This window comes from Amphibalanus amphitrite, unplaced genomic scaffold (assembly GCF_019059575.1).
Source record: "Amphibalanus amphitrite isolate SeventyFive unplaced genomic scaffold, NRLGWU_Aamphi_draft 000651F_arrow, whole genome shotgun sequence".
NCBI lineage: Eukaryota > Metazoa > Arthropoda > Thecostraca > Balanomorpha > Balanidae > Amphibalanus > Amphibalanus amphitrite.
The window spans coordinates 37,407-63,879 of record NW_024882145.1 but is presented as its reverse complement, the minus strand read 5'-3'; the positions used below and the strand labels follow the sequence as shown (position 1 = coordinate 63,879).

General features: G+C 47.0%; 2 protein-coding genes and 1 long non-coding RNA gene across 14 annotated transcripts in view; 1 reads left to right on the top strand and 2 right to left on the bottom strand.

Moving 5' to 3' along the window:
- Window positions 1–22,032, bottom strand: part of LOC122363999 (transducin-like enhancer protein 4) — a 140,473-nt gene extending 118,441 nt beyond the window's left edge. The window contains exon 1 of one of the 5 annotated variants that reach the window (XM_043333929.1): window positions 21,498–22,032. In XM_043333929.1, the coding sequence (XP_043189864.1) occupies window positions 21,498–21,548 (51 nt within the window). In that variant the 5' untranslated portion in view covers window positions 21,549–22,032. The remainder of the gene's footprint in view (window positions 1–21,497) is intronic. The other 4 variants (XM_043333926.1, XM_043333930.1, XM_043333925.1 and 1 more) reach the window with 4 other exon arrangements.
- On the bottom strand, window positions 2,179–18,444 carry LOC122364000. 8 transcript variants are annotated; one of them, XR_006253467.1, is made up of 10 exons: window positions 15,356–15,376; window positions 11,025–13,339; window positions 8,842–8,949; window positions 8,076–8,209; window positions 7,662–7,823; window positions 7,036–7,209; window positions 4,593–4,743; window positions 3,961–4,175; window positions 3,643–3,757; window positions 2,179–2,919 (listed from the first exon to the last, which is right to left on the bottom strand). XR_006253467.1 is itself a non-coding variant. In XM_043333931.1 (10 exons), the coding sequence occupies exons 1-10, from the start codon at window positions 18,315–18,317 to the stop codon at window positions 2,576–2,578; spliced, it is 1,506 nt and encodes a 501-aa protein (XP_043189866.1). In that variant the 5' UTR covers window positions 18,318–18,443; the 3' UTR covers window positions 2,179–2,575. The 8 variants fall into 8 exon arrangements, 3 of the variants coding, with proteins under 3 accessions (XP_043189866.1, XP_043189868.1, XP_043189867.1); XR_006253465.1 differs by lacking the exon at window positions 15,356–15,376 and adding an exon at window positions 14,959–15,030; XR_006253468.1 differs by lacking the exon at window positions 15,356–15,376 and adding an exon at window positions 14,744–14,763.
- Window positions 22,033–24,312: 2,280 nt separating the features above from the next.
- Window positions 24,313–26,441, top strand: LOC122363998. The gene is made up of 4 exons (XR_006253464.1): window positions 24,313–24,662; window positions 25,011–25,136; window positions 25,581–25,749; window positions 26,229–26,441. It is a non-coding gene; the product is annotated as an uncharacterized LOC122363998 (long non-coding RNA).
- The last annotated feature ends 32 nt before the right edge of the window (window positions 26,442–26,473 follow it).

Sequence of the window (26,473 nt, the reverse complement as noted above, 5' to 3'; positions counted from 1 at the left end):
CTTGTACAATTACGAAACAAAACAAGTTTTTTCAACGAAAACTCAGTGAGTTTTCCTAAAAAATTTATTGCGCATATTCCGTGAATGAAAAGTTGCCGGGTCATGTCAGGTCAGGCTGCCACAGCAAGTTTGTTAACTTGACAGCTCAATCGATATTTATGCAATAAGACCTTCTCGGGTGACGATAAGACATGACGACACTTTATGAAGGAAGCTAGTAAACCCGGTAGTTTCTCCATAGGCGCGGGAACCGGGGGGAGGGGGCAGTGGTGGCAGCTTGCCCCCCCCCCCCCCAACTCTGGGGCCGTGCGGGCGGTGCCCCCACAACTTTCAGACAGAATACCGCTCCTTTTTGCAAATGTTTTCTTTTTTTTGTTGAAAAAGCCAAGGGATGAAAAATAAGTGGCCTAAAACCGGCGAGAAAACTATATTTGGGGGATCCTAGGTTGATCTCTATCATGGTGTGACCTCCCCCCCCCATCTAAAAGTAGTTCCCGCGCCCCTTGGTTTCTCTACGCTATTGAATCACGCTGCTGATTCTAGTAAGTATCTACTACACAACCTTCTCACATTAATTTTTCTTCGAGCGTTTTGGGGGGCCAAAAGATATGTTGGCCCCCTCTTTCAGGCTTTTTGGGCCCATGGCCCCGGTGGCCCCCTTGAATCCGCCAGTGGGGGCGGTGCCCCCACAACTTTCAAACGGAATACCGTCCTTTTTTGCAACTGTTTCTTTTTTTTTTTGTTGAAAAAGCCAAGGGATGAAAAATAAGTGGCCTAAAACCGGTGAGAAAACTAGATTTGGGGGACCCTAGGTTGATCTCTATTATGGTGTGCTCCCCCAGTCTGAAAGTACTTCCCGCGCCCCTGACTTTCTCTACGCTATTGAATCACGCTGCTGATTCTAGTAGGTATCTACTACGCAACCTTCTCACATTAATTTTTCTCCAAGCGTTTTGGGGGGGGGGGGGGCAAAAGATATGTTGCCCCCCCCCTTTCAGGCTTTTGGGAGGGCCATGGCCCCGGTGGCCCCCCCCCCCCTGGATCCGCCAGTGTTCAACTTAACATATCTCGTTCCATTAACTACAGAAACTAAAGCTATAGACGGACTCTTAGAGCTATAGACGTGTCTATAAGGGCAAAAGACCATAAATGGACATCGCAGAAGTTTTATTGAAAGGAAATTGTGAGTGTTAAAATTTGATAATTATTTGCTCATTTTCTTATCTTACTAATATTTTTTTCTCAGCAGCTGGCTCCTACACTTACCCGGTACTTGCCACCGTTGCAAACCTTCTATGCTACATAGGGCTACGCTCTATGACCACTCCAGTTCATAATCCTCCACCGGTTACCAATTAACGCCGATTTAATTACCATCACTCAGTGTGTACGCCCCTGGGGCAATTTGGCTACCTCGGCCACGGCACTGTTGGCTGTCGACAGAATCCCCTCTGGGTGTCGGGGCTCCCTCGGCTCACCGGCGGCGCAGCTGCCGGCCACGGTGGCGTGTGTGTGTGTGTGTGTGCGTTTGGGTGTATGTGTGTATAGGGGGAGGGCAAGGGGGAGAGAGAGTTTTTGTGCCCGAGTTGATGGGACGAAATGGCGGCGGTGGCGATGCGGGCTGTTGTCGCTGATAAAGGGCGAACTAAAAGAGTGCATCGTCATGATTTTGACAGCTCGAACGCTGAAATCACTTAAGTGAGGGCTGAGGTCTTTGTTTAGGCACGCATCATGCACTGTAAAAAAAGTTTACCAACTAGTTAGTTATCCGGCCACTTTTCACTAACCATAGGCGTGTAAGCAAAACACGCATTTCATGACTATGTGTGTTTTCAATTACACGCAAAAGGTTGAATAGCGTGTTTTGAAACACACCTCCTAGTTTTCGAATATTTGCCAGGTTACTAAGATAAGCCGTGTAAGCGTGTTTATTGACTATCATCGGTGTGTTTTGTTAATAACTACAGACGTGTTAGGTAACACATGTGTTTGTCACACGGCCACTTTTCACTAGCTATATGCGTGTACGCAAAACACACATATTGCGTGTTAGCTAACTAAGCTGTGCGTGTTAATAAACTAAATGCATTTTTGAGAACAGGCGTGTAACTTAACTAATGTGCGTGTTAGTCACCTCTTTTCACAGCCGCCCCCCCAAAAAAAAAAAAACGAATCGAATTAAACTCATCAAACATGTTTATTCAAAACTGCATTCAAGCTCCTTTCAGCAAGCTTACAACTGCAAACAGTAATATTTCTCTTATTGTACTAAAAATGAACCTAAAAAAGTAATCTTCTGTAGGAAACTGCCGAGCTTAAGGCGCTCCGTTCTAAAGTTACGTTCTAAGCTATAGGAGAGCTACGCACAGAGATGCTTGAGGCTCTGGACATGTCCCAGGGCGCGGTTCGAAGGGTTAACTGCCGCGAGCGGAAAAGACATTCCGTTATCAAGTTCTGTGCTCAGCTACTCACAGAGCTGCTCGAGACGCTGGACGTGTCACACGGTTTGAAAGTGTTAACAGCCGAGCGGCAAAGGCGTTCCGTTCTCAGGTTCCGTTCTAAGCTACTCACAGAGCTACGCACAGAGCTGCTTGAGACGCTGGACTCGTCCCAGGACACGGTTGGAAAGAGTTTGGTTGCCCCCCTTTTCAAAGATGTTCACCGTGATAAATATCAGAGCGTTCTTAGCCTTAGACACGGGGCACTTCTGGTTGAACACTGGGAAAATCGCTGCCCACAGAAGCAGGAGATCAGCCTTGCTGCTCCGGTCCACCGACCTTGTCAAGCAGACCCCCTCGACGAAAAGGCCGATGGACCCGTCGTCGTTGACCTGGTAGTGCGGCGCGCTTCCTGATCCCTCAAAGATGTCCTCGGGGTTCGCGTCTAGGTAGTAGAGGAGAGACTCCACGCAGTCGGTGTCTGAAATAGAGGTAAATTTTCAGACTGATATTTACCTCTAACAGTATAACACTGCTACTTGCTAGCTGCTTGAGTTCTTCCGATCTCACGGATATCGTATAAAATGCCACCAAGGCCTCGAATTTCGAGACCATGCCGCTAACAACACAAATTTTGATATCTATTTTTTTTGGGGGGGGGGAGGGTCAGTTTTCACCTGGTCATGTGAAAACTGGTCTGGTCGTCAGGTCAAGGATCAAGTGATTCGCCAATCCAATAAAGGTCGCTGAAGTATAACAGCACAAATGTCAGTATAACACCTGTTCGGCGATGAACGAACGAGCCCAAGAGGTGTCACGTTTATGAAACGCATACTGAACTAGCTGGCTGCTTTTGACCATATCACTGTTAATTCGATCAAATAAACAGCCGTGAGCCACCTCATGGGCGATGAAAGAGCGAGCGAGAGAAACAGGCGTCACAGAGTAATTTGCACGCTTAAACCTAACTAGTTAAGAGCGTTTTGAAAACAAGGATAAACAATGCACAGACAAAGCACACGACACAAGTCAGTAGTATTTTGAATTTAATTTTCATTCATCTGCTAGGTACTAGATTTGAAAGTAATGAGCAGAGACGTGTCTCACGTCGCCCATAGGTTAGTAGTTCGGCAGCAATCTTGCATGGTCGTAATGGGGGGGGGGGGGGGGGCAATAGTTGACGTGAATGGTTTACCGTATTTACCTTGACATTCTGTGATCAGTTGGATGGCGGTGAGAAAGTCGCTCAGGCGGCGCCTGTAGTCACCAAGCTTAGACGACTCCGTCTCCCCCTCCAGTTTGGCCAGCTCACGCCAGATCTGGAACAACCGGCATCAACAATATAATTAGAGGACAGTTAAGTCATATTATAGAATCCTCCATGGATGAGAAAACGTCAGAAAGCTATGGTGGGCGACGAATAAAAGCCGAAACGATGCAACACACAGGGGACATTTTATGGAATTAGAGAGTAGGAATATAATGACAATTTTACAACTTCCAAGGCATACTTAGTACTTACTTCGTCTGGGTTCCGCAAGATTGGATACAGCTCCAAAAGCTTGCGCATGCTGGTGCGGAGCGTCACCACATGCCTGCGCCTGTCTGCGAACGTCGAGTTGATCAGGGCCTCTCGCTCAGCTTTGCCTTCGCTCGTCAGGTTAGCCTCGTGTAGATGCTTCAAGAGGCGGTTTCTCAGATGCTGAACGTCTTCCTCCGGCATAGGCGGAAGGTACTCTGTCGAAATGTTCATACGAAATGTTAGAGCCAGCGGGGGAGGAGGAGGGGGAGGAGGGGGAGGAGGGGAGAGAGAGAGAGAGAGAGAGAGAGAGAGAGAGAGAGAGAGAGAGAGAGAGAGAGAGAGCGAGAGCGAGCGAGAGAGCGAGAGAGAGAGAGAGAGAGAGAGAGAGAGAGAGAGAGAGAGAGAGAGAGAGACAGAGAGACAGAGACAGAGAGACAGAGAGAGAGAGAGAGACCGCTCTCTTCGCCCATGCCAATAACTTCATATGGCCAATGCAAAGTGGCACACTACCTTTAATATATGCAATGCAAAGCTTGCAGAAGGGCAAAATATTCACCACTAGTCGCTTATCAGTCACATGTACTACATCATACTACATCGCTGTCTTGCATTTCACAATGCACAATGCTTACCCTTGTAGCCTTCGAATCCTTCATATCGCGATCCCTTGAATGTTTTTCCGCGTGACAACCTCTTTGATGACGCTTGGAGTTCGGCATCACTTCCGTCGTCTCGTCGCTTCTCATTCCTTACGCGCCATTGTATTTTTGCTTTGACCTGCGACTGAGACAGGAAAAGCAGTGCATAAATTACAACCCAAGGGTAGATGTAACGTTAAGGGCGTTCAACATCCACTGCAGCTGGTATATAGAGGCAATGCATGGTTCACACGGAGGCTGAACTAAATGGTACTTCGACTCCGTAATTACTCGTAGACTTTATAACCTTTGTCCTTTGCCAATACCATATAAGGCACGCATTTCAAGCACATGAAGCTGATCCTTATGCGTTTGTGATGCTGACTTTAACTAGTCATCAAGTGAGAGTTGATTCCGGAGTCGGAGACAATTCCGAAGGGTCGGAATCGGAATCGGAGTCACTCAAAAACACATTGACTCTGCAACCCTCACATGCAGACATACATATTTACATACATACAAGCATATACTTCATAGTATAGCACATACATACATACATACATGGATAATTATGCATATATCCAGTGCTGCGGAGTCGGAGTCGGAGTCGACCGGAGTCGGTAGTTTTGGCCGGAGTCGGAGTCGGAGTCGTAATTTTTCACCGACTCCGACTCCGGGCCGGAGTCGGAGTCGGTTTCAGCACATTTTTAATATTTTCCTTCTCTGTCGCGATGTTGACCAACACATTGACCTTACAAGCTGACCTTACAAGACATTCGGAGCCCGAACCGTTAACTGAATGCAAAACGGTTGAATAGGGTCGCAAGAGCTGTTGAATTATTCTCTTTGTGGCTATATAGCCCATATAATTTCCGACATACAGGGACATTTATCTGGCAATGTCCAAAGAGCACTTTCGCAAGTATTCATTACGAGCTTTCGTTTGCTTTTGTCTCGTCTTTCTAGTCCTCTTGGATTTCAAGTTGAACGGACAGGGAGTGGGGGAGGTCATTCTGACTCCCACCTTACCCCAAAGGCGAAAGTGGTTCAAACCCCCACCCCAGCGCGGGTTAGGAAATAAACTTGAAAACTAATTTTGAAGTGAAGTTTAGTTTAATTCCAAATTAGCCACTATTGTTCCGCATTTAAACCAGTGCGAAGAAGCCGCCCATATTTAGAAACATTGGTAATGCAGGTATGTCAAAGTAGGGCGGGTCGGAGTCGGAGTTGGAGTCGGAGTCGATTTTTTCAAGACGGAGTCGTAGTCGGAGTCGGAGTCGCTAAAATGTGGTCGACTCCGCAGCCCTGAATATACATACAAGTATGGCCAGATCCAGGGCCGGAGCAGTTCGCAAACGCTTCAGTTCAGTTCATTCAGATCGACTTTACTTGAGGTTCAGTTCAATTACCTATTTTCCAATTCAGGACATGGTGACTAAGTGCCTCCGTTCAGTATATTCAGCTGAGTTCGATTAGATAAGTTCACGAACTGTCCCGGACCTGGACCGATGTCATTTTCTATTAGTTGATGGAATCAAACAGCAACGCAATAAGTGCTTACCAGTGCCTGTTTCGGGCTGCACCCAAAGTGCAGCGCCGGCCATTGAACAAGGGCGCGGTCAGCCAGCTCCATGTACCGAGCATGAGTAAGGTTCAGGACGCTTGGAAAAAGAAAGGGCATGGGAGAGCTTAACGACTTGGAGACGCTAGAACAGGAGTTTTCAGGGCAAGGCATAGGCATAAGACATCATTTAAAGGAAATATGTAAACATGAAAGCACACCACACGAGACAGTAAAACCGACATAAAGGTGGAAGGCAGGAAGGTGTCACTGGGTCATCCGAGGTCACCTGAGGTCACAAGCGGTTTTTGTGCAATAACTTTTGATTGAATTGAGATAAACTCCGTTCGACGATTATTGTGTTTGTCTCGTCAATGCGCATCGAATGAGATGAACCTTGCCCTGAGGTCAACTTTTCAACTTGACCTTTTGAGGTCATATTATATATCATTCAACGCGCCTTGACGAGCTGAGAACAATGGCGTGCGAATTATGCCTCTATCTTTTCTGGATCAAAAGTTATTGAAGAAAAACTATCAAAAGTAAAAAAGAACATTTTTTCCTCGGTGACCTCTGGTGACCTAGTTTTTGGTCTGACCAAAACATGACCAAAATTACTTTCCTACTGGTTTTTAACGCTCTTTCGAACGCCGCCTATCGCTTGTCTCAACGATGCTCAGGAGTCGAGTTAGACGGGGGGTGTAAACCCCCTGCTCCGCGGCCCGCTGTGTTACAAATGGAGTACCGGCCCGGCGCGGGTTACGGCTAGGGCTGAATAAAAATGTACCAAAAAATGCATGATAATAGTATTTTATGTTAACTTCAATGTCCTCAACCCGCGCTACAACAACACCACGTTATCTACGGGGATGATACCTGTTACAAGCTTTCTCGAACGTCACGATGACTGTCGTCACTTCGCTCCACTCCGTCCTGGTCAGAGGTGAGCCGGGCTTTTTGCTTCGAAGCTTTTCGAGGAGTCCAGGTCTCAGCTGGCTGTCGTCAAACCGGATCACTTCCATGGCATCCAGGACTTTCATAGTATCCATCCTGCGAAGAAAACGAACCGAAATGGCATTAGTAACTGGTGGGTCGCCGCACCAGAGACCGACTACTGCGCCTAGTCACCACAGTCGAAGTCTTGCCGCGGCGCAGTATAGTCTATCCTCGCGATCGGAATAGATGTCAGTGCCAGTGGTCACCTGTCTGAGGAGCATTTTGGCAACAGGCAACCAAACTGGTGGACAAGCTGGGATTGGGTGGCACGGTTCGGCGCAGCGATCCGCGGGAAGGAAGACTGTCGATCTACTAACAAATATATAAAATTACGTAACTTTTCATACAGATTCATTCATAGAACTCTTGAGGTTTATAGAGGCCTGTGGTTCATTCGATTAAAATAAATGTAGAAATAACGATGAAAACTCGACACACCCGATTAAACAAGCGCTGAAAGGTTTAATTCCAAACGCATAAAGACAAAGTCAGCCTGACAGACTCACCGAGACACTCCTGCGGTTTGTTGAGATTCGGCCAGAGCGTCGCTTCCCGACTTCGGCCGGATCTCTGCGTCTTCCCCTGATCGACGGAGTTCGGGCGACGTTGGAGGCTCCGGTGCATCCAGCTGCGAAACCACCACTGACGAAGTGGATGTCGTCCCAGTGCTGAAAATGGATGAGAGAAGATGTTTGATACAATACCAGATTAGGATAACATATTTTTTTTTTTTCAGGACAATTTCCAACTACGCAAACATTCATAGGCCGAGCTTGTTCAATACTTACGAACGCAACTGAGCAAATTCAGTTGCAAATGATTATGGGCGTTTTTTTCTTTTAGAGTTTTATAACTGCATTCTGCGTAAGCAACATTTTATTTCTCAAAACAACCTAACTTAACAGAGATCGATGTCCTACCTTTCAAGAACAACCAGATCGCCACGCATGACGGTCCTGATGCGAGGCCGAACACCAGTTATCGCATCTTCCTCATTCAGCAGGACCCACGAGGACCAGTCGTCATCATAGATCTCCAGATCCCACTCGCCACCCTGGGGACAAAACATGTACCTCATTCGTAGCCAGGTCGGGAGTAGACCACACACATTAGTCGCTCCAAGGTGGAGAGGGGGATGGAAATGATAGGCAAACACATCCGACATTTTCATACTCAATCATTACGCATAATCATAGAGCCTTTGGTTGCACTCTTCTCTTTCCTGTTAGACTACTGACAACAGCTGCTGTAAATGGTTGATGTTGCATTTGAGATAGACTATGTATTTCCAACACATCAGCCTATTTTCAATATGAGCCTCGTTCAGCAGCTTAACATTATGGTTTACGTAGGTATATGGCTTTGCATTACCTTAAACAAATTGTGTAAATAAATGTTTTTTTTTAATGTCATTAATTAAATTTTCTCCAAATGGTATTGTTTTACGGAGGCCGCTGTATTATACTTTCCATAATATGGACTTTTTTGCTCACAGACCTTAAAATATAGTACAAAATACTATTAGGTACTATATTTTAAGGTCTGTGAGCAAAAAAAAAAAACGTTATTTCAGCCTTTTACTTGAAACACGACATTGAGTCCCACCGTTAACTAAAATTATTCCGTCACTCTTCCAAAAAAACAAACAAACAAACAAACAAACAAACAAACAAACAATAAACTAACCTGCAGACCGAAGAACGCTCGAACCTTTTGAACAAGGTCCAGGACAGACTCGAATTCGAAGACGCGCGCAGCACTTCGATGGTTTACTAGCGCCTTCATCGTTGACCGCTGAAAAAAATATGACAAGTGGTTACATTAATTATCTAACTACAATGTCCTAAAATCATCGATAGCCATGGAGTGGGTGAAACAGCAAGCGAAACAGCACATCTATATTACTATTTGAGGAGGGTGCGTCTGTCCGTTACCGAGGTCCCGACTTGGTCGTGCTTTGCGTGGACTACAGGCCAGACCGTTGCACCTAGCCCGGTGAAATTTGCACAACTTATAGATCAAGGATGCGCGACGTGCCTTTGAGGGGTCTCAGCTCGATCGGATTGATAGGGAGCGCGTGGCGCGTGCTCAAAAAGTGCAAATTCGCGCCATAGACTTTGCATGTATAAATCGGCTTGCGAAATGGGGCGAAAACGGCTAATTTTGGCCGACACAGGTCCAATCCCCGTGCAATATCTCGGTGACCAGGGGTCCGACCGGCATGGGGAAAACAGCATCGTGTAGATAATTGAACGGGCTATCGAATGTTGTGCGAAGCAGTGGATGGCACGCGCCACGTGCACCGGGGAGGGCACTTTTGTTGAAAAACTGCGGTTTTTGACGAATTTTAGAATTGATTTTATTTTTAGGTGACCGTCAGACGGAGCGAGTTGAAACAACGCCTATTGGCAAGAGAAATGTACCGCCTCTCATGGGAAAATTGTGAATAGCTAATTGATCGACGGCAAGGTGGTACAAATCGCTAGAGAAAATGGTGTTTGTCGATGATGTGCCACTTTATTAATTACACGGGTTTTGCTGCGTAACCTGATACGTTTGGCAATTGAAAATGGTACAGTGGGAAAGAGCATTCAATTTTGTCGAAGATACACTCATCATTTTTGCATGATGAGCAACAGTATTCTTAAAAAATGTAAATGTTCCAAACCATTACATTGTCATTTTTAGCGACGTTCATCGATGGCCCTCAAAAGACTTCACGCCAGTTTTCGAATCATTCTTAAGTAGAACGCATGATAATACGACACGGGCACCTCGATGCGATGCATCTTTTTTGTTTTATTACAACATGCTTGGCCGTCAAAAAGCAATCGAACGAAATGGATACCAACCAAATCGACACAGACCAACCCAATACCCACGGGTAAAAAATAGCCCTTCTTCGCGTTGCGGAGCACGCGGGTAACCCTAGTGGTTTACTATTTACGCACACATTAGACACGTGGGTTGCACAGCTCACTTCACGGGTGGTTGGATAACATCGGGTATCCCAATCCTAAAAGACAGACATAGCTTATTTGAAAAGCTGAGACAATGCCGATTCTGAATGTCATCCAGAACGCTGAAAACGACGTTTTATAACCATATAACGCCTTCTGGGCGGTGCACGACCGAGCAAAAGAGAGGTTTTGCAGAGTATTTTACACGCGTCATGTCGGATAGAAGTTAACGACTGGAGATTCAGCAATTATGATGATGAAGATGATTAGCCAGATGCTCATTATTTAGGATCAAAATTGATAGAATAGTTGTATTACGTTTCACCCACGGGGCTTCTTCGGATACATATGTTTGTCATATGTATCCGAAGAAGCCCCGTGGGTGAAACGTAATACAACTATTCTATCAATTTTGATCCTAAATAATGAGCATCTGGCTAATCATCTTCATCATCATATGTAACACAATGCTCCGAACTAGCATCTCCATCCTCAAAAAAGATTCAGCAATTAGCCTCGAATCTATTCAAGCCAAGACCCGGCTCGAAGGAGGTGGGGTAAGCACGTGCAGTGACGCCCCCAGTGTTGTCGAAGCTGCATGTCGTATCAGTCTCTACCTTCGTAGCAAATTTGAGCACAATCGCCTCATCCGTTCCCGAGATATAGGGGCGGTGTGTGCACGTGCGTTCATGCAATAGTTTCACCCCATGGACGCGTGGAAGCCACATAACTGGCCGCTAGCTACATGTCAGATATCAGAGCCAGTGTAAGACCCGAGTGAGTGTAAGTTTGCACTCACAATAGCCATAACAGCGAAGCAAATAGCTGCAATACTGCTCAATACAAGCAGTCGCGAGTTCGCAGTAAATCTGATACTTCAAATTGAAGCAAAATGCACAGATTACTCACCTTTCAGAGGTGATTCGGAGACCTGGTATCTGGTACCTGAGGGGCACGTATTTTGCGGTCTGCACTGAATAAGTAGCCAGCGGAGTGGGGTCAAAAATCCAAGCAGAAGGGATCATCATCATCTCGCCCTTAGTCACACGGTATGCCATATAGTGCTCATCAAACGAAAGCGCCCTCAAGACGTCACCGATGATTTTGACATGGTTTACTGCATCAAACTGAAAATATGCTACGCGAAGAAGATCACAGCTCTCTGAGCTTGAAGCAGCCGGGTTTCTCACGATCAGCACATCATCGACGCAGTACTTCTGTCCCGCAAGCACTGCCATCTTGGTGTACGTAGCTCGGTCATCCACGTCCCATCCGAATGCACCTGTAACTAGGCATGGCTTGCATTTCTTCCCCATCATCTTCTTTTGCTTTCCTTCGCATGCAGCTACCGCTTCTTGATGTCGCACTGCCAGGGTTTTACAAATGTCCTTGGTGTTGTGTGCTCGAGATGCGTAGATCTTGAACTGCTGGTGTTTAGCTTCAAAACGCATAGTCCAAGCTTTCCTCAAGGAACCAATTTGTGCTGCCCAGTGCCGGTAATGTAATAAGTAGTGGAACTTCGGCTTGATTTTGAAGTCCGGGAACATTCCACAGAACTCACGCAGCCACTGCTCTACTGAAGGTTGCATTCTTGCAAGAATTTCACCGTCCATACGTGGAGCACAAATGAGTTGTACAAGAGAAAGCAAACCGGTCACAAGAAGCCACGCCTTTTGATCTGGTGGGACCAGTGGACCGATCATGAAAGGGAGAACTCGGAGGAAAGTCCAGCACTGACTGAAAGTGCCTTTGACGAGCACTTTGCGCCCCTTTGCTTGAAGCATGGGAGGAGTGTTCGCTTTGTCGACTCTCGCATATGAGAAGGATTTCATAGCCTTTTGAACTGAGGCGAATGTGAAGAGTTTGATTTTAAAAATCAGGTATGATAGCACCAGAGCCAAGGAATGATTGACTACGCCACTTTCAAACAGATCGTGCGCGATATCTGGTGGAAACATCTCTGTGACCTTAAAGTCTTTCAGCTCATCAAACACACATTTTGAGTTGATACCAAATGCTTTTCGTGATTCCTCATTGTCTCCATTCTCACACATGTTCAGCTCTTCTTGGTACTCCTCCTCAGTACGAAGGGTCAGCTCTTGCTCTGTGAGCTTTGTACCAAAGTCCTCATTTGTGGCGTGGCATGTTCGGCATGGTCGCTGCCCTGACGAAAATGATTCCTGGAAGCCCGCCATCTTATGCACTCCCAGGTTGTCACCACACACAAACTCCACTTTGATATCAAAATGAGTGCCACAAGTATCCAGGCCATTGTTCAAGAGGTCACACAGGGAATCTGTCACAGGCTTCATGACTGTGTTCAAACCATGAAGCTTGATGAGCTTTGTAGGACATAGTAGGAGGAGATGAATGTCACTCAGCACCGACATTGACAAGCCCTCATCGACCGCAAAATAGCAACCACCCAGACTATAATCAGATGCTTTCTTCCGCAGAGGGTTACACACACCAAATTCATCAAAGTAGAGCACAAGCTTGACCAATCTGTCCCGTTTGCAGTTTTCCAGCCTGCCATTTTCCAAGAGACTTGTCAGCTGTTTCTTGACATCCACATACTGATAGCTGGATTGGAATTCACCACCCCCTGTGGTAAGGATCTGAGTCGTAGGTGCAATGTAGCAGAGCTCCTCATGGCAGAATTTGCTCAATTTATACTCGCTTGCAAACTCTTCACAAGCCTGCTTAACTGAAGACGACTTTGATGCTCTGCTCTCATTCTGCTCCTTAAGAGCGGTGTCGACGATTTCTCCTATCTCACTAGCCACGAAAGATGTTGCAGCCCGTGACATCCCATGCTCACATTGCAATCGAAGCAAGAAACGTGCTATTTTCTCCCGGCTACTGTCTTCAGTTTTTGCTGTAGAGCCTTTCTCACCCTGATCATCCAAGCACCAGGCCTCAGTCTCAACCTCAGCTTCTTCCTGACAATGAGTACTGATTGAAGGTGACTCCTCCAGACTTTGCCTTCCTTTCTCTTTGTGCGACTGTGACGTACTTTGCTTGACAGCATGGGTTCTCTCATAATGTCTCAGCCAGTAACGTCCAGTTGTGAACCCTTGTGTACAACGCGGACAGAGAAATAAGTTGCAGTTCTCAGATTTATCCTTGAAGTGGTTATTGATATGCTGACAAAACAAAGCAATTGAGCTAGAAGAAAACAGACATAATGGAACTGTACAACGCAGAACCACTTCTACAGTTGCCTGAAAAGAGGAAAGCCTGTTATGACTTATGATTCAGTTGGGCAAACTACGGGGAGGAAATCACAAATGTGATTAATCACAAATGTGATCATTTTACGCCTATTTTGCAGCACTTTTGGAAAATCACAAAATTTCACAAAGGTTATGTCACCTGTAGCCAGATCCCAAACACAATCAAAAACATGATAAGGAAAAGATGCCCTCCATGATGAGGGCTGTTCGGCCCGCACATCCTATTGTAAAATTTTGCAGCATGCATGCGCAGTAGGGACCTTTCAGGCCTTATGCTCCGCCCACCACCGTATGACGTCATATGTGTGACATCGGCATCTGCAAAATCTTTCAGCTTCACGCATCCTAAAATTTCAGGATGCAGGAGGCAAAAGTGGTGCAGACTTGGCGCAGACAACGTACAGTGGCGAAGTGTGCAGTGTTAACTAGTGAATTTATGCAGTGTTTGGTGTTATTTTGTCGGTGCATAAATTGGAAATGGGTTGGTGAAGTTTTTCATTAGTTATTACGTCGCTGCTTGCTGGAATGGAGCGGCACGATTGTCTCGCGCAAAATATGTTGAGGTGTTCGGTGCGTTCTGCGAAAGATTTTGCTTGACGGGATGGGCAGTGACATCATACAAGTGTGATGTCACAGTCGCGCAAAATATTTTGCAGCACCCGAACAGCCCTATGGTTTATCATGAAAATGATTATGCAGTCAGCTGGCTGAACAACTTTTTGAAAAGGCTGTCAGCTGGCTGATCACAATACTGATAACCAAATCAGCTGGCAAATCATGAAGTTGATCCATACATCCATCCATACATAGGTAGGTACACCAATCATCCTGCTAACAATAGTGATATAGCTGGGTGATCACCACACTAAATCAGTCCTGGTCCAGTCTGCAAAATGTGGTTTTCTTCGACGAGATCTTGTCTGGGCAGACACCGCAGGTCGGGGCAGAAATAGGGGCAGGTTTCCGGAATACTGGGGCAGAAGCAGGAAAATCTGGTGCAGAAGTTTAAAAAATTGACGGAAGTGATTTTCTCAGCTTCTCACTGCTTCCTACATCATAATATCATTACATTATTTGCATCATTAGGGGCAGGAATTGGGCTACCCCTGGACTCAGCATTCTGATTCGGGGCAGGACTTTGTCTGCCCTGAAAATCTTGTCGAGCTCCCTGCCATGTTTTGCAGACTGGAAATCAGTTGGGTAAACAGTGGCAGTGGCCATCTGTTTCATTTTTGGAAGCTTCCATTTTTTTTAGTATGCTCTTCCAAAAATAGAAGGGCATTTTCCAAAAATAGGGATGAAACTTCCATAAATCGGGACGGAAAAGGCCTTGTCAAATTTTGGAAAATAACACCACCCTCCAAAAATGGCTTTCAGCATAGGTGTAGGGACGTTTTGAGAAGTGTGTGTGTGTGGGGGGGGGGGGCAAGTCGAGCTGAGTATCCGATCTGATTGTAACGTAGCTGAAAGGTGGGTGGGCCATGGCCCGGCCGTCCCCCCCCCCCCCTGTTCCCACACCTATGGCTTTCAGTGCATTAGATCACACTTTGATGGCTTTCAATTATTCACAGAACATCAAAAATTACACACTTTGATAACTAACTCACCTAAAATATATAAAAATCGACAAAAATTGAAATCTTCTCGTAACGGGGTCATGCCAATAATGCGCGCCTAATCAAGGATGAAATGACTCACAAAAGAAAAATACTACATATGCAATGTGTGGGCAATAATGACGTCATAAGACCAAAAAGGAAATTTCAGTAAAACTATGAAATATACTATTAAATGTCGTTTAAACAGTAAAATGGGACTAATAAACATATTTAAACCAGACTTAACAGAGCCTTACCTAACCTAACTATATCTAAACTACAACCTACGGATGTTTGATGATGCGGTCTACTCGCTAGTTGCGAAAAGGGATAGGTCTTAGGCCAGGGATTTACTTATCAAAAATTAATTTTGCAAGCCACTGTACAAACAAATCTCCTTTTTTACTGATTCTTAAAGATAAACAGGCCTATCTCCGGTCATGCGGCCAGTAGTTACCCGCGGTAGTGTCGAAAATGCCGAGATAGCCCAAATATAATAGGCGGAAAAACGGCCAAGGTAACCCGGAGAGCCCATGTCAGATTTTACAGCACACACTAAGTGTGAGCTGCTCTATTGATCGATATCAAAAGTATCTGAATTACTAAATATCTAGACAAGTGATAATCAAGAGTTTCACCTTGTGATCCATTAAAGTAAGGCAATGTGAACTGCATTCTTAGTCAGTGGGTAGTTAAACTACATGTCTAAGCTGCAGCAGCAGAAGGCATAGGCCTGGGAAGAGGAGGGACAGCAGGTGCATTTGCCCCTCCCACTTTTGGACTGGAGGGGCAGCGCCCCTCCAACTTTCGGGAAAATTCAACATTAGCCTTATGGCGTTGCATGGAAAGAAAGAAATATAGAACTTTTGAGTTTTAACTTTTGCCCCCTCAACTTTTTAACCTGCCCCCTCAACTTTTCAAACGTTCCCGGGCCACTGGCGGACCGTGGAAGGCACCTCAGGATGTAAGGGCAAAGTAAATATCTAATTCTCGCATAGAAAAGCATCCCCAAGAATTGAAACCCCCATAGAAGAAAATCAATGTTAACAATTTTATCTGCAATAATGCGGTAACTCATCTTCCATTCCATATGCTCTTCTTTAAATGTCGGGTGTCAGTGAAAAGTTCCAACGGTACCTGTTCCAACATTAGTAATAATGTAGGTATAGTATAGGTGTTTTTCGATGTGAAATATCATTGTTAGTTATTTGCAAACATCAAAAAGCTAATTAAATGCTGATTTTCCTGTTATTAGTTAATTTAGTCTACTTTCAATAACGGCACAAGTAGCTTTCGGTTGCCAATGTAGGTTGTAGGTGTATTTTTGGTAAGTTTAGGTTAGGTTTTGTTAGTTTAGGTTAGGTTAGGTAAGGTTAGGTTAGGTCTGGTTAGGTTAGGTTAGGTTATACTAGGGTTACCCGCGTGCTCCGCAACGCGAAGGGGAGATTTTTTGACCCGTGGGTATTGGGTTGGTCTGTGTCGATTTGGTTGGTAGATATCCATTTCGTTCGATTGCTTTTTCACGGCCAAGCATTTTGTAAGAAAACAAAAAGATACATCGCATCGAGGTGCCCGTGTCGTATTATCATGCGTTCTACTTTAGAATGATTCGAAAACTGGCGTGAAGTCTTTTGAGGGCCATCGATGAATTTCGCTAAAAATGACAATGTAATGGTTTGAAACATTTACATTTTTAAGAATACTGTTGCTCATCATGCAAAAATGAAGAGTGAATATTGGACAGAATTGAATGCTCTTTCCAACGGTGCCATTTTTAATTGCCAGATATATCAGGTCAAGGAGCAAAACCCGTGTGATTAATAAAGTGGCACAAAATTGACAAACACCATTTTCTCCCGTGATTTGTACCACCTTGATTTGGATCAATCAGCTTTTCACAATTTTTCCATGAGAGGCGATACATTTCTCTTGCCTATAGGCGTTGGCTCAACTCGCTCCGTCTGACGGTCACCTAAAAATAAATGTAATCCCAAAATCCGTCAAAAACCGCAATTTTTCCAATAAAAGTGCCCTCCCCGGTGCACGTGGCGCGTGCTATCCTCTGCAACGCACACCATTCGATAGCCCGTTCGATTCTCTACACGATGCTGTTTTCCCCGTGCCGATCAGACCCCTGGTCGCCAAGATATGGCACCGGGATCGGACCCGTGTCGGGCAAATTTAGCCGTTTTCGCCCGATTTCGCACGCCGATTTATACATGTAAAGTCTATGACGCGAATTTGCACTTTTTGAGCACGCGCCACGCACTCCCTATCAATCCGATCGAGCTGAGACCCCTCAAAGGCACGTCGCGCATCCTTGGTCTATAAGTTGTGCAAATTTCACCGCGTTAGGTGCAACGGTCTGGCCTGTAGTCCACGCAAAGCACCACCAAGTCGGGACCTCGGTAACGGACAGACGCACCCTCCTCAAATAGTAATATAGATTTTGTCCGAGCTATGTGCCTATACCCATCAGTGTTCATAATTTGGTTTAGGTGTAAATTTTCTGGCTATTTTAGGTGGTTATTGAAGTTAACACCATTGGTTAACATTAATCAATAGATATAACTAATCTAGCCACAGCGGAAAGGTAAGGTACTATTGGAAATTTCGACCCAGGTGCCCCAGCCACAATTTTGTGTGGCACATTCCCCTGTTGTGCTTCACCTTCTGCCACCCCTGTACCTTGGAACCGAATACTTAAATGATTGCCTTTATATGCAAGTTCCATTCAGCTATACACTGGCGGAACCAGGGGAGTTAACCTGTTTCCTGAATTAAATTGACTCTCACCAGTCATTTTGAGAATGTGGCAAGTTGCAACTCCCATGCTTCAATGTTGCAAAAATTATCATTTGGGACCCTACCAATAAATTTCAGAAAATGATGCCCATTTCAACTTTCACTGAACAGGAAAGAACGTAAAGAAATTTTAAATAAAAAATATTTTTAGGTGAACAAAAATGGGCAGTTTTTGCCCAATAAAGGTTATCCTATGACTGCAAGGCCACCTGAAATGCGTTAGACAGATCTTACTAGAGTTGTCCTTAGACATAGTTGTCGGGTTTGTCTTACTGGGCCACCTTATTCATGTGCAATTAAATAATTAGGGGGCTGTATCAAAGTATAATCTACAGCAACCTAGTAACCTCAGTAATAACCTATAGAATTCCTATATTTTAACCTATATTTTGCTAAGATACAGTTGGTGGTCATAATGCTGTCCCTCATTCACACAACATTCATTGCATCATCACGGTTATCACTAGCACCGAATAAAGATAAATCGATTGACAAAATTCAAGGCATACAACACAGAAGCATAATTACATCAAATTTATATCTGGCAACACCTTACTCACCATCAGAGACCCGCACGACGCGGACACAGCACAAGCCGCACAAGCCAAAGGACGCGCGCCGAAAAAAACATGGCGGACGTGACGCAGTTGCACCGCAGTTGTCAAATAACTTCAAGTGTGTTTTAGCACAAAGGTACATGTTGTACAAAAGGTCGTATGTTAGTGTCCCCTGCTATGTATAGTTTGTTCGAAAACACGTTTTGCGTAAGTGTGGCATATAGTGTATAAAACACGCATAGTGCTTGCTGACACACCACTAGTTGACACACCTTGGCTTAGTTTTGTAACTTATATGTTTGTTTACCACAAATAAATGTGCTTACATACAAACCGTTTACTAACCTCATTGCTATCTTCAGCTTTTGTGTGTCTTAATACTATCTTTTTGTTGAGCAATTAACACGGTAGTTTGTAAACTTTTTTTACAGTGTGGGGGCGCGCTTCCAACGCTCGATGTAGAATCGATATGAAATCAGCGGTAAATCGATATGAAATTGTTGTACAATCGATACGAAATCAGCGGTAAATCGATACCACCGCGGCGTAGCGGGAGGACCACAGCAGCAGCTGTGTGTCATTGATCGGCGCTCTTTGATTTGTCATTGATCGGCGTCCTCTAATTTGGCGCCTGTGGCGTGGAGCGACCCAAGGGGCTCAGTAAAGAGCGACAGGAGACAGAAGATGTCCTCGGCCGCACTGAATCAGCCGATGCATCATCCGCTTTGACGTTCAGTCAACGTTCAGCGCGTATTTACCGATAGTAGGTAAACAACACCTATGAGCGCGCGAAGAATTAAATAAATATTGTTCCGAATACTGGAGCTTCATCCAACTTAGCCATATATCTGATGCACATCAACAGTCGTGCATGACGGCATGGACTGACTTCATTCTCTTTGATTCATACATTTTAAATCACTTCTGCTTTAGATATAAAGTAATTGCTTTTTAAAAGTATTATATAGAAACAAGGAAACATAAATTAACTGAGTTCCACTTTTCGGCACGAAGTCCTGCACAAGTCTTTTCTTCCAAAGCACTACTCCATGCTGACCACAAACGTTGCAAAGCCATCACCAGGCGGCGCTGGCCATTTCTGCCGTCACTTATGCTAGTTCCGTGTGGCGGCCTTTCGAAGAACGCGACCTACGAAAGGAAGCCCGTAAAACCCTAAGGTCCGCTGGATGGCTTCCGCACTGCACGGAACACAGTCATCAGTGCCAACTGTCGTTGAGAGCCCATGTCAAACATTTGGTTTGTCAAAGCGTAACCATAATGGAGCGCAGGGTGCCTCCGGTTTGGCCAAACAGCCTGACCGCTCAGTGAGTCAGTGGGGACCTGTCGCCGATCCAGCAACAGATGACTCTCGGATACGTGCCGTCTGGTCTTCGGTATCGCGCTGATTAGTTGTCAAAACTGCTGTTTTATTGGGGAGGAGGCTGGCTGGGTGGTGTTGGGTAGAGATAAACGTATTCACAAGGGCACTTACACTGTGACTGGACAGCACGTTATCTGCCTAAAGCACTAATAGTTCCCCTTATTCAGCGCACTATCTGCTAAGCGCTAACAGTTCGCCACATATTATTACTACGTGCTGAATGCAACGCACCAGAGTCCGAACTGAGTTGAACTGGAATCATTGGACTACATCAGAGTCTGGACTGATCTGAACTGGAGCCATTGAGCCGCATCAGAGTCCGGACTGATATGAAATGGAACTATTGAACCACCTCAGAGTCAGAATACTGAGCTGGCGCATTGGAAGCGCGCAGTTCGGCGCGCATTTACGTCACGCGTTTCGATGACCAATGGTCCGGTACTGCGATCCATAGACTTCCGTCGGTTACGGGTAGGGTCATTAAGTTCGGTGAAATCCATGAGGTCGAGAGTGCCCCAGAGCAGCGACTCGACATGCATCAGTTTCATGTGTGGTACTGATATCCGCTCATCCAAGCTCAGATCTATGGTAGTGATAATGGAGATGACTCGTCAGAGACAGCGGAGGCCTTCGCTACGCATAAATTGCATTTTTATGTAGTCACGTATATAAAATTTGAAACAAAATCCATCACAAAAAAACGACAGCCGAACCTAACATCATTAAACAACAACAGTGTTAAAAAACGGTTTTAAAACAATGTTAACACACCTACCTATCATTGACCTCTGTGCGCCAAAGCAACGCTGGAATATCTGTTGCAATTACCCAATAAAATAATCACGCTTTCAATTATATAAAAGAGGTTTCCAAAAGTTAACAACTACACATCAGTATTTCCATTCAAAACCTCCTTTAAATGTGGTCTCTGAATAAAATCATCAGCGCTGACAGAAAGACTACCTGACCTGACCTGACCTGACCTCGCTGGAGGGGCTGTGAGATCGCGGTGGGCAGCCGCGTGCTGAAGTTTTGGGCTCATTCTAAGCAGGGCGAGTGAGCGGGTTTGGCAGCTTTGAACTCCTTCATTCACGTGTTAAATTCTTAATTCTGAATAGCACCTGCCAAATCCATTGAAATCCATTTTCCCTGCTCCTTTGTTCTCGTCACAAACACATCTCTTTTGCAGAAATAATCTCCCCTTTATCCGTAAAGTGAGCTTAATCACTACAGACAAGCCACACCATATTGCAGGCAAGCCAGCACGAAACCTCTTTTCTGCAGCTACTTACTCATTTACAATTGCCTGACCACAGAATTCATAAACAAGTCTGTGTGTAATCGCTGTCTTCCGACAAAGCATGTAATGATTAACGCTGGGCAAATTCGTTAAATGGCTCTGTCTTAGCATGCAAACGTCGCCTTATTAATGTCTGCCGCCACACAGAACGGGCCCTTGTAATTTACCATTCGTGACGATAGTTTCCCACATGTTTCCATCGTAGCAATCGCTTCATCACAAAGTTATTTACGGCAGGAAACTACTAGCTTGTCACAAATACCTACGAGTACCTATATTGGAATGGACCGGTGGGTAATCAATGATCATTGATCAATGACCATTGATCAATGATCAACCTAGCTCGTACTCATCTGACAACTGAAATCTACATCTACTCACTGCCGGCAATGTTGGGGGCGCGGGTTAGTCTGTCAGGTACCTATATGGAGGGGGGTGGGGGGTAAGGAGACAGGGTATGGGATGTGGGGTGGGGGTAGCGGGGGAGGGGTCAGAGGTCACTCACCGTGTGCCGGGCGGCGGCCGCCGCTGCCGCTGGGTTCATACCGGGGAACATTCTCTGCACACACGCATCCCACGCGCACGCCGCCTCACTCTATCGCCGCACACTCGCTGAACCGACCACCAGCGCCGCGATACACACTCGCACGTGCCGGCCGCCTGAGCGCGTCTGACGCCCCGCCGCCGCCGCCCGCCAGCCGCCGCCGTCGGCGCTCAACAGCTAACCGATTTGCCCAACACGTTTACTTGCCCACTGCAATCAATAACATTTGATGCGCCCATTTACGGTCTACAGCGCCACCTATTGATTTCAAGCCGCACTACCGCATCACTGGGGGCGCCACCGCCGCCGGGCACCGAGGCCCTCTGTTGGCGTTTCCGCACCCGGCGGCGTCCCGCTCGCCGGGCAGCGCCGCTCGAGTTTCGTCCATTACTGGATGATACCCAGGAAACATGCATAACGTAAAAAGAGGAGGCTGCCGCCTGCGGCTGCGGCGAGCCCATCCTGTTACCGGCCAGATCATTACCGACCAGTCAATGGTCATACAACCACGTGGGGTGGCAACGGCCGGGCGCCAACCGCACCACGGCGACTCACCCACGTGGGGTCTGACGGCGACCAATCATACGCCCGCTCTCAAACCACCAACCAATCAGCGCGCCGCTCTGCGGCCGAGAACCCCACGTGGGGCTGCGCGGGCGGCCGGGTGTTACGGCGGTACCGCTCCGCCCTCGGGGCAGTTATCGGCCGCCATCCCAGGCGCTGTCGCCGCCGGTCGCCGGCAAATAGGTCGCCGGGGGCGGGACGCGCGTGCTCGGGGGCGAGCGGTGCCGGCCGGGGGATGAAGGCGGTCGGCAGAGGCCTTTGATCCGGGCGGGATGGGCTAGTATCTCGCCGCTCTGGGGAGGATCATTACCGTGAGCAGAGCGCGGCGCTCATAGGCGACGTGTCACACTACAGTGTTTAATTACGCAAAGATATGTCTGCAGAGACTGCAGGAATAGCACTCAACGCGCCAATGTCTCGGAGAGAATTTAAGTGACAGAGTCTTGTGGTCAATTATGGGAAATTAAGAATTTCCGAGGATCTCTTAGTGGACACAGCGCGTAGGCCGTAGAGCATATGGAGATAATTGAGATATCGTCTGGTTACCACCTCGACAGCTGTCCGAAAAAAAAAACATAACCCGCGTTAGCCCGGAGCCCCCTCTCACACATAGCCCCCTCTTCTTTTTGTTTTTTTCTCTCTCTCTCTCTCTCTCTCTCTCTCTCTCTCTCTCTCTCTCTCTCTCTCTCTCTCTCTCTCTCTCTCTCTCTCTCTCTCTCTCTCTCTCTCTCTCCCTTCTCACCTCACTCTTTCACCCAATATTTCACCCTCTCACCCTCTCTCTCTCTAGAATCTCCCTTTCCTCTCTCACACCCTCTCCCTCTATCTCCTCTCTTCCTCGATATCCGCTGCCAGTCTGAGACCATTCCAAACGCCATCGAGGCACCCGAGCTCGTTCAAAAGGCGCCGGCGAATCGTGAACGCGTCTCTTAGCGAGCGACGCCCGCGGAAACTGCGATCATTGGGGCACAAAGGCCCTGAGGTCAAAAGGAGGATTATCTGACGGCCCGGCGCACGGCGGTAGACACTGGACAGAGCCCTGCGCCATGAATGCTGCCCCCGCGCCGCGTCTGTCTACAGCCGGGTGGTCCAGCGGCCAGTGGTCCCCGGCGGCCCGTGGGTGGTCCGCTGAGGTCCCGGGTGGTCTCCGATGGATGGTCCCAGAGGTGTTGATCAGGGTGTGATTACAGGTGTCGTGTGTATGAGGACAAGACCGTGTTTTCGTGACGGCACTGGTGTAAAGAGGCTGCAGAAACATAGAAAAGGTGTAACATCGCCCAGCGAGAGCAAGACACGCGGAAAAGTGGAGCACTACACCCGGTGAACATCTGCCTTTTTGATCGGACAAGATAACTGCACTGGTAGAGTCAAAGTGGTCGCGATAAAAACTTAGCCTTTGATCTGGTCGTTATCTGATAGATGCGGATTCATTGGCACGACGACAATGTCTTTTTCGTGGTTAGCGTTTCCTTTTGATGATTCACGACGAGGGTCGGTACCGTTGTTGGTGACATCAGAGGTCCATAAGGACAACATTGTCAATCGGTGTTTTGTTTTTTAGGATGGCACGATTATGTCGTGGGTGATGATCAACTAAAATGCCTCCAATTTTATGATAGCTTTCCGACATGTTTTCACAATTGCAACAGGACAATTACGGCGTCATTCGTTGGGTTCATTTCATTATAGAGGGCGACGTGTCTTTCCTCAGATCTTCCTCAGACAGGGGGGGGGGGGCAGATTCTGCCCCTCCCCTGTCTAACTTCCGAACCGATGGTTGTAGAAAGACGGGGAAAACGGCAATCGAAAGCTCTCAACAAGGCGGATCTTAAGAGCCCAATTTTTTTTTTTGTTTAAGTAGGTCAGAGGTCAGGTCAACGTCAGGTCAAGGGTACAAAATGCAAGTTTCTACAGTATCGGCCTTGCACCGTAGTTGCCGAAGAATGGACTGAAACTGATTGCCCAAAACGTGTTCTTAGACTACCAAGACAATATTCGTTGCATACAATGTCACTCAAAGGTCAAGGTCAAGGTCAGGTCAGGTCAGGTCAGGTCACCAAAAACAAAATATAGAAAAGGGCATGTGCGACACATGTTTTATGGGTCATTTTACTCATAGAATTCAATAGGCACACTCAATAAGTGATATGGACCACCTCTGGATGAATTTCAGGTCGAGGTCAGGTCAAGGTCAGGTCAAGTGAGTGTGATGGTTTGAGTGTCACTGGGCCGGCTTGATTGTAGGCCCCTGACTGCGGTCTATGACCCGGGGCGCTGGGTCAGCTGAGTGGCGGTGTGAGCGTGCCGACCGCCGGGCCGGAGCGGCGGCCGGCAGTCTGGAGTTGGACCGGTGCCAATAAAGGTCCGTGCTGAGCCTGGATGTTACAATTGGCGACGAGGTGAATATCGTGCTATGGAAGATGGCTGAAGGCTTCAGTTTAGCCCCATTTAATTTACGCGAAGATGTGTGGGAAGAGTGGTTCGAGAGATTTGAGTTTTACTTGGATGCAAGAAATGTGACTGACAATGGCAAGAAGAAGTCCTACCTGCTTTCACAATGCGGTAAGGATACCTATTCTGTGTTACGGAGTTTGGTGTCGCCAGGCAAAGTCGGTGACAAATCGTACACAGAAATTGTGACTTTGCTCAATGGTCACTTGAAACCTCGAACGTCTGTGACTGTGGCTCGATTCAAATTTAACACGTGCTGTAGAAAGGAGGGCCAGTCAGTAGCAGAGTATGTTGCTGAGCTGAGGAAGCTGACTGAGCACTGTTCTTTTGGAGAGACCCTGAATGAGATGTTGAGAGATCGTTTGGTATGTGGAGTGAATGATGCTCAGATGCAAAGGAAGTTGTTGTCGGAAGAGACACTGACGTTTTCTCAGGCTAACCGGATTTGTCTGTCACTAGAAGCGGCTTCCAGGGACGCCAGGATCATCGGAGGACAGGAGAGCACCGTCAACGAGATCTCTGTGCCGGGTCGGGACGTGACGCCGGGTGGGATCAATGAAGTGCACGCCGGCCAACGCAGTCGCGGTAAGCCATGCCACCGCTGTGGCCGTTCTCATCCGGCCCAAACATGTCGCTACGCCAGCTTCAAATGTTTCAATTGTGGAAAAATTGGACATTTAGCACGCCGTTGTGTAGTCCCCAGAGGGAGCGGAGAACAGTCTCAAACCCGACGAGGGGTTTGGGTCCCAGACAACCAGGCTGGTGGAAAGGGACCCTCCCAGACAACCAGGCTGGTGGAAAGGGACCCGCCCATTTCTGACACGAGTCTGATTCTGATTCAGATAGGATTCATACGGTAGTCAACGCCGTTCAAAATGCGTCTCAGCCGGTCATTGTTGATGTTGATGTCGAGGGCACAGTCATACAAATGGAGGTTGACACGGGCTCGGCTGTCTTGCTTTTGAATGTGAAGACGTTTCAGGAGATACATCCGACTCCTGAGTTGAAGAAGCCAAAGTCTGTCCTCAGAACCTACACTGGAGCCAAGATTCCGGTCGTGGGTGAATTCATCGCGGACGTGAAGTACAACAACCAGGCGAGATGGCTTCCACTGGTGGTGGTTGGAGGAGATGGACCAAACCTCCTCGGGCGCGACTGGCTTGGGAACCTGAAGCTGGACTGGTTCAACATCTTCTCGGTGAGTGGAAGTGATGCTGTCACGGCTCTGAAAGAGAAATACGCTGAAGTGTTCAGACCAGGCCTGGGTGAGCTCAAGGGGGTGAAAGTTAAACTAGACATTGACAGTAGTGTGGCTCCCAAGTTTTATAAACCGAGGCCGCTACCTTTTGCATTGAAGAAAAGGGTCGATGAGCAGCTCAAGCGAGAGATTGACATGGGTGTGCTTGAACCAGTTGGACATGCAGCTTGGGGTGCTCCGATTGTACCGGTGTTAAAGTCAGACGGCAGTGTCAGAATCTGTGGGAATTTCAAGCTGACAGCAAATCGTGCCATTCGTGTTGACAAATACCCACTTCCAAGGATAGAAGATCTCTTTGCCTCACTGGCGGGAGGCAAAGTCTTCACCAAACTCGATCTGAGCCAGGCCTACCAGCAGTGCGTGGTGGATGAAGACTGCAGAGATGTCCTGACGATTAACACTCACCTTGGACCTCTCAGGTATCGACGCCTGGGCTTCGGTGTCAACTCGGCGGTGGCGTTGTTTCAGCGAGAGATGGAGAAGTTGTTGAATGGTATGCCTGGTGTCTGTGTTTTCCTAGATGATGTGCTCATTACTGGGAAATCCCAGAACGACTGCTTACAGCGCACATCTGCGGTGTTGGAGAAGCTGCAAGATGCCGGACTCCGTGTGTCGGAGAAGAAGTGCAAATTCTGCGTGGATAGCGTGGAGTACCTGGGGCACA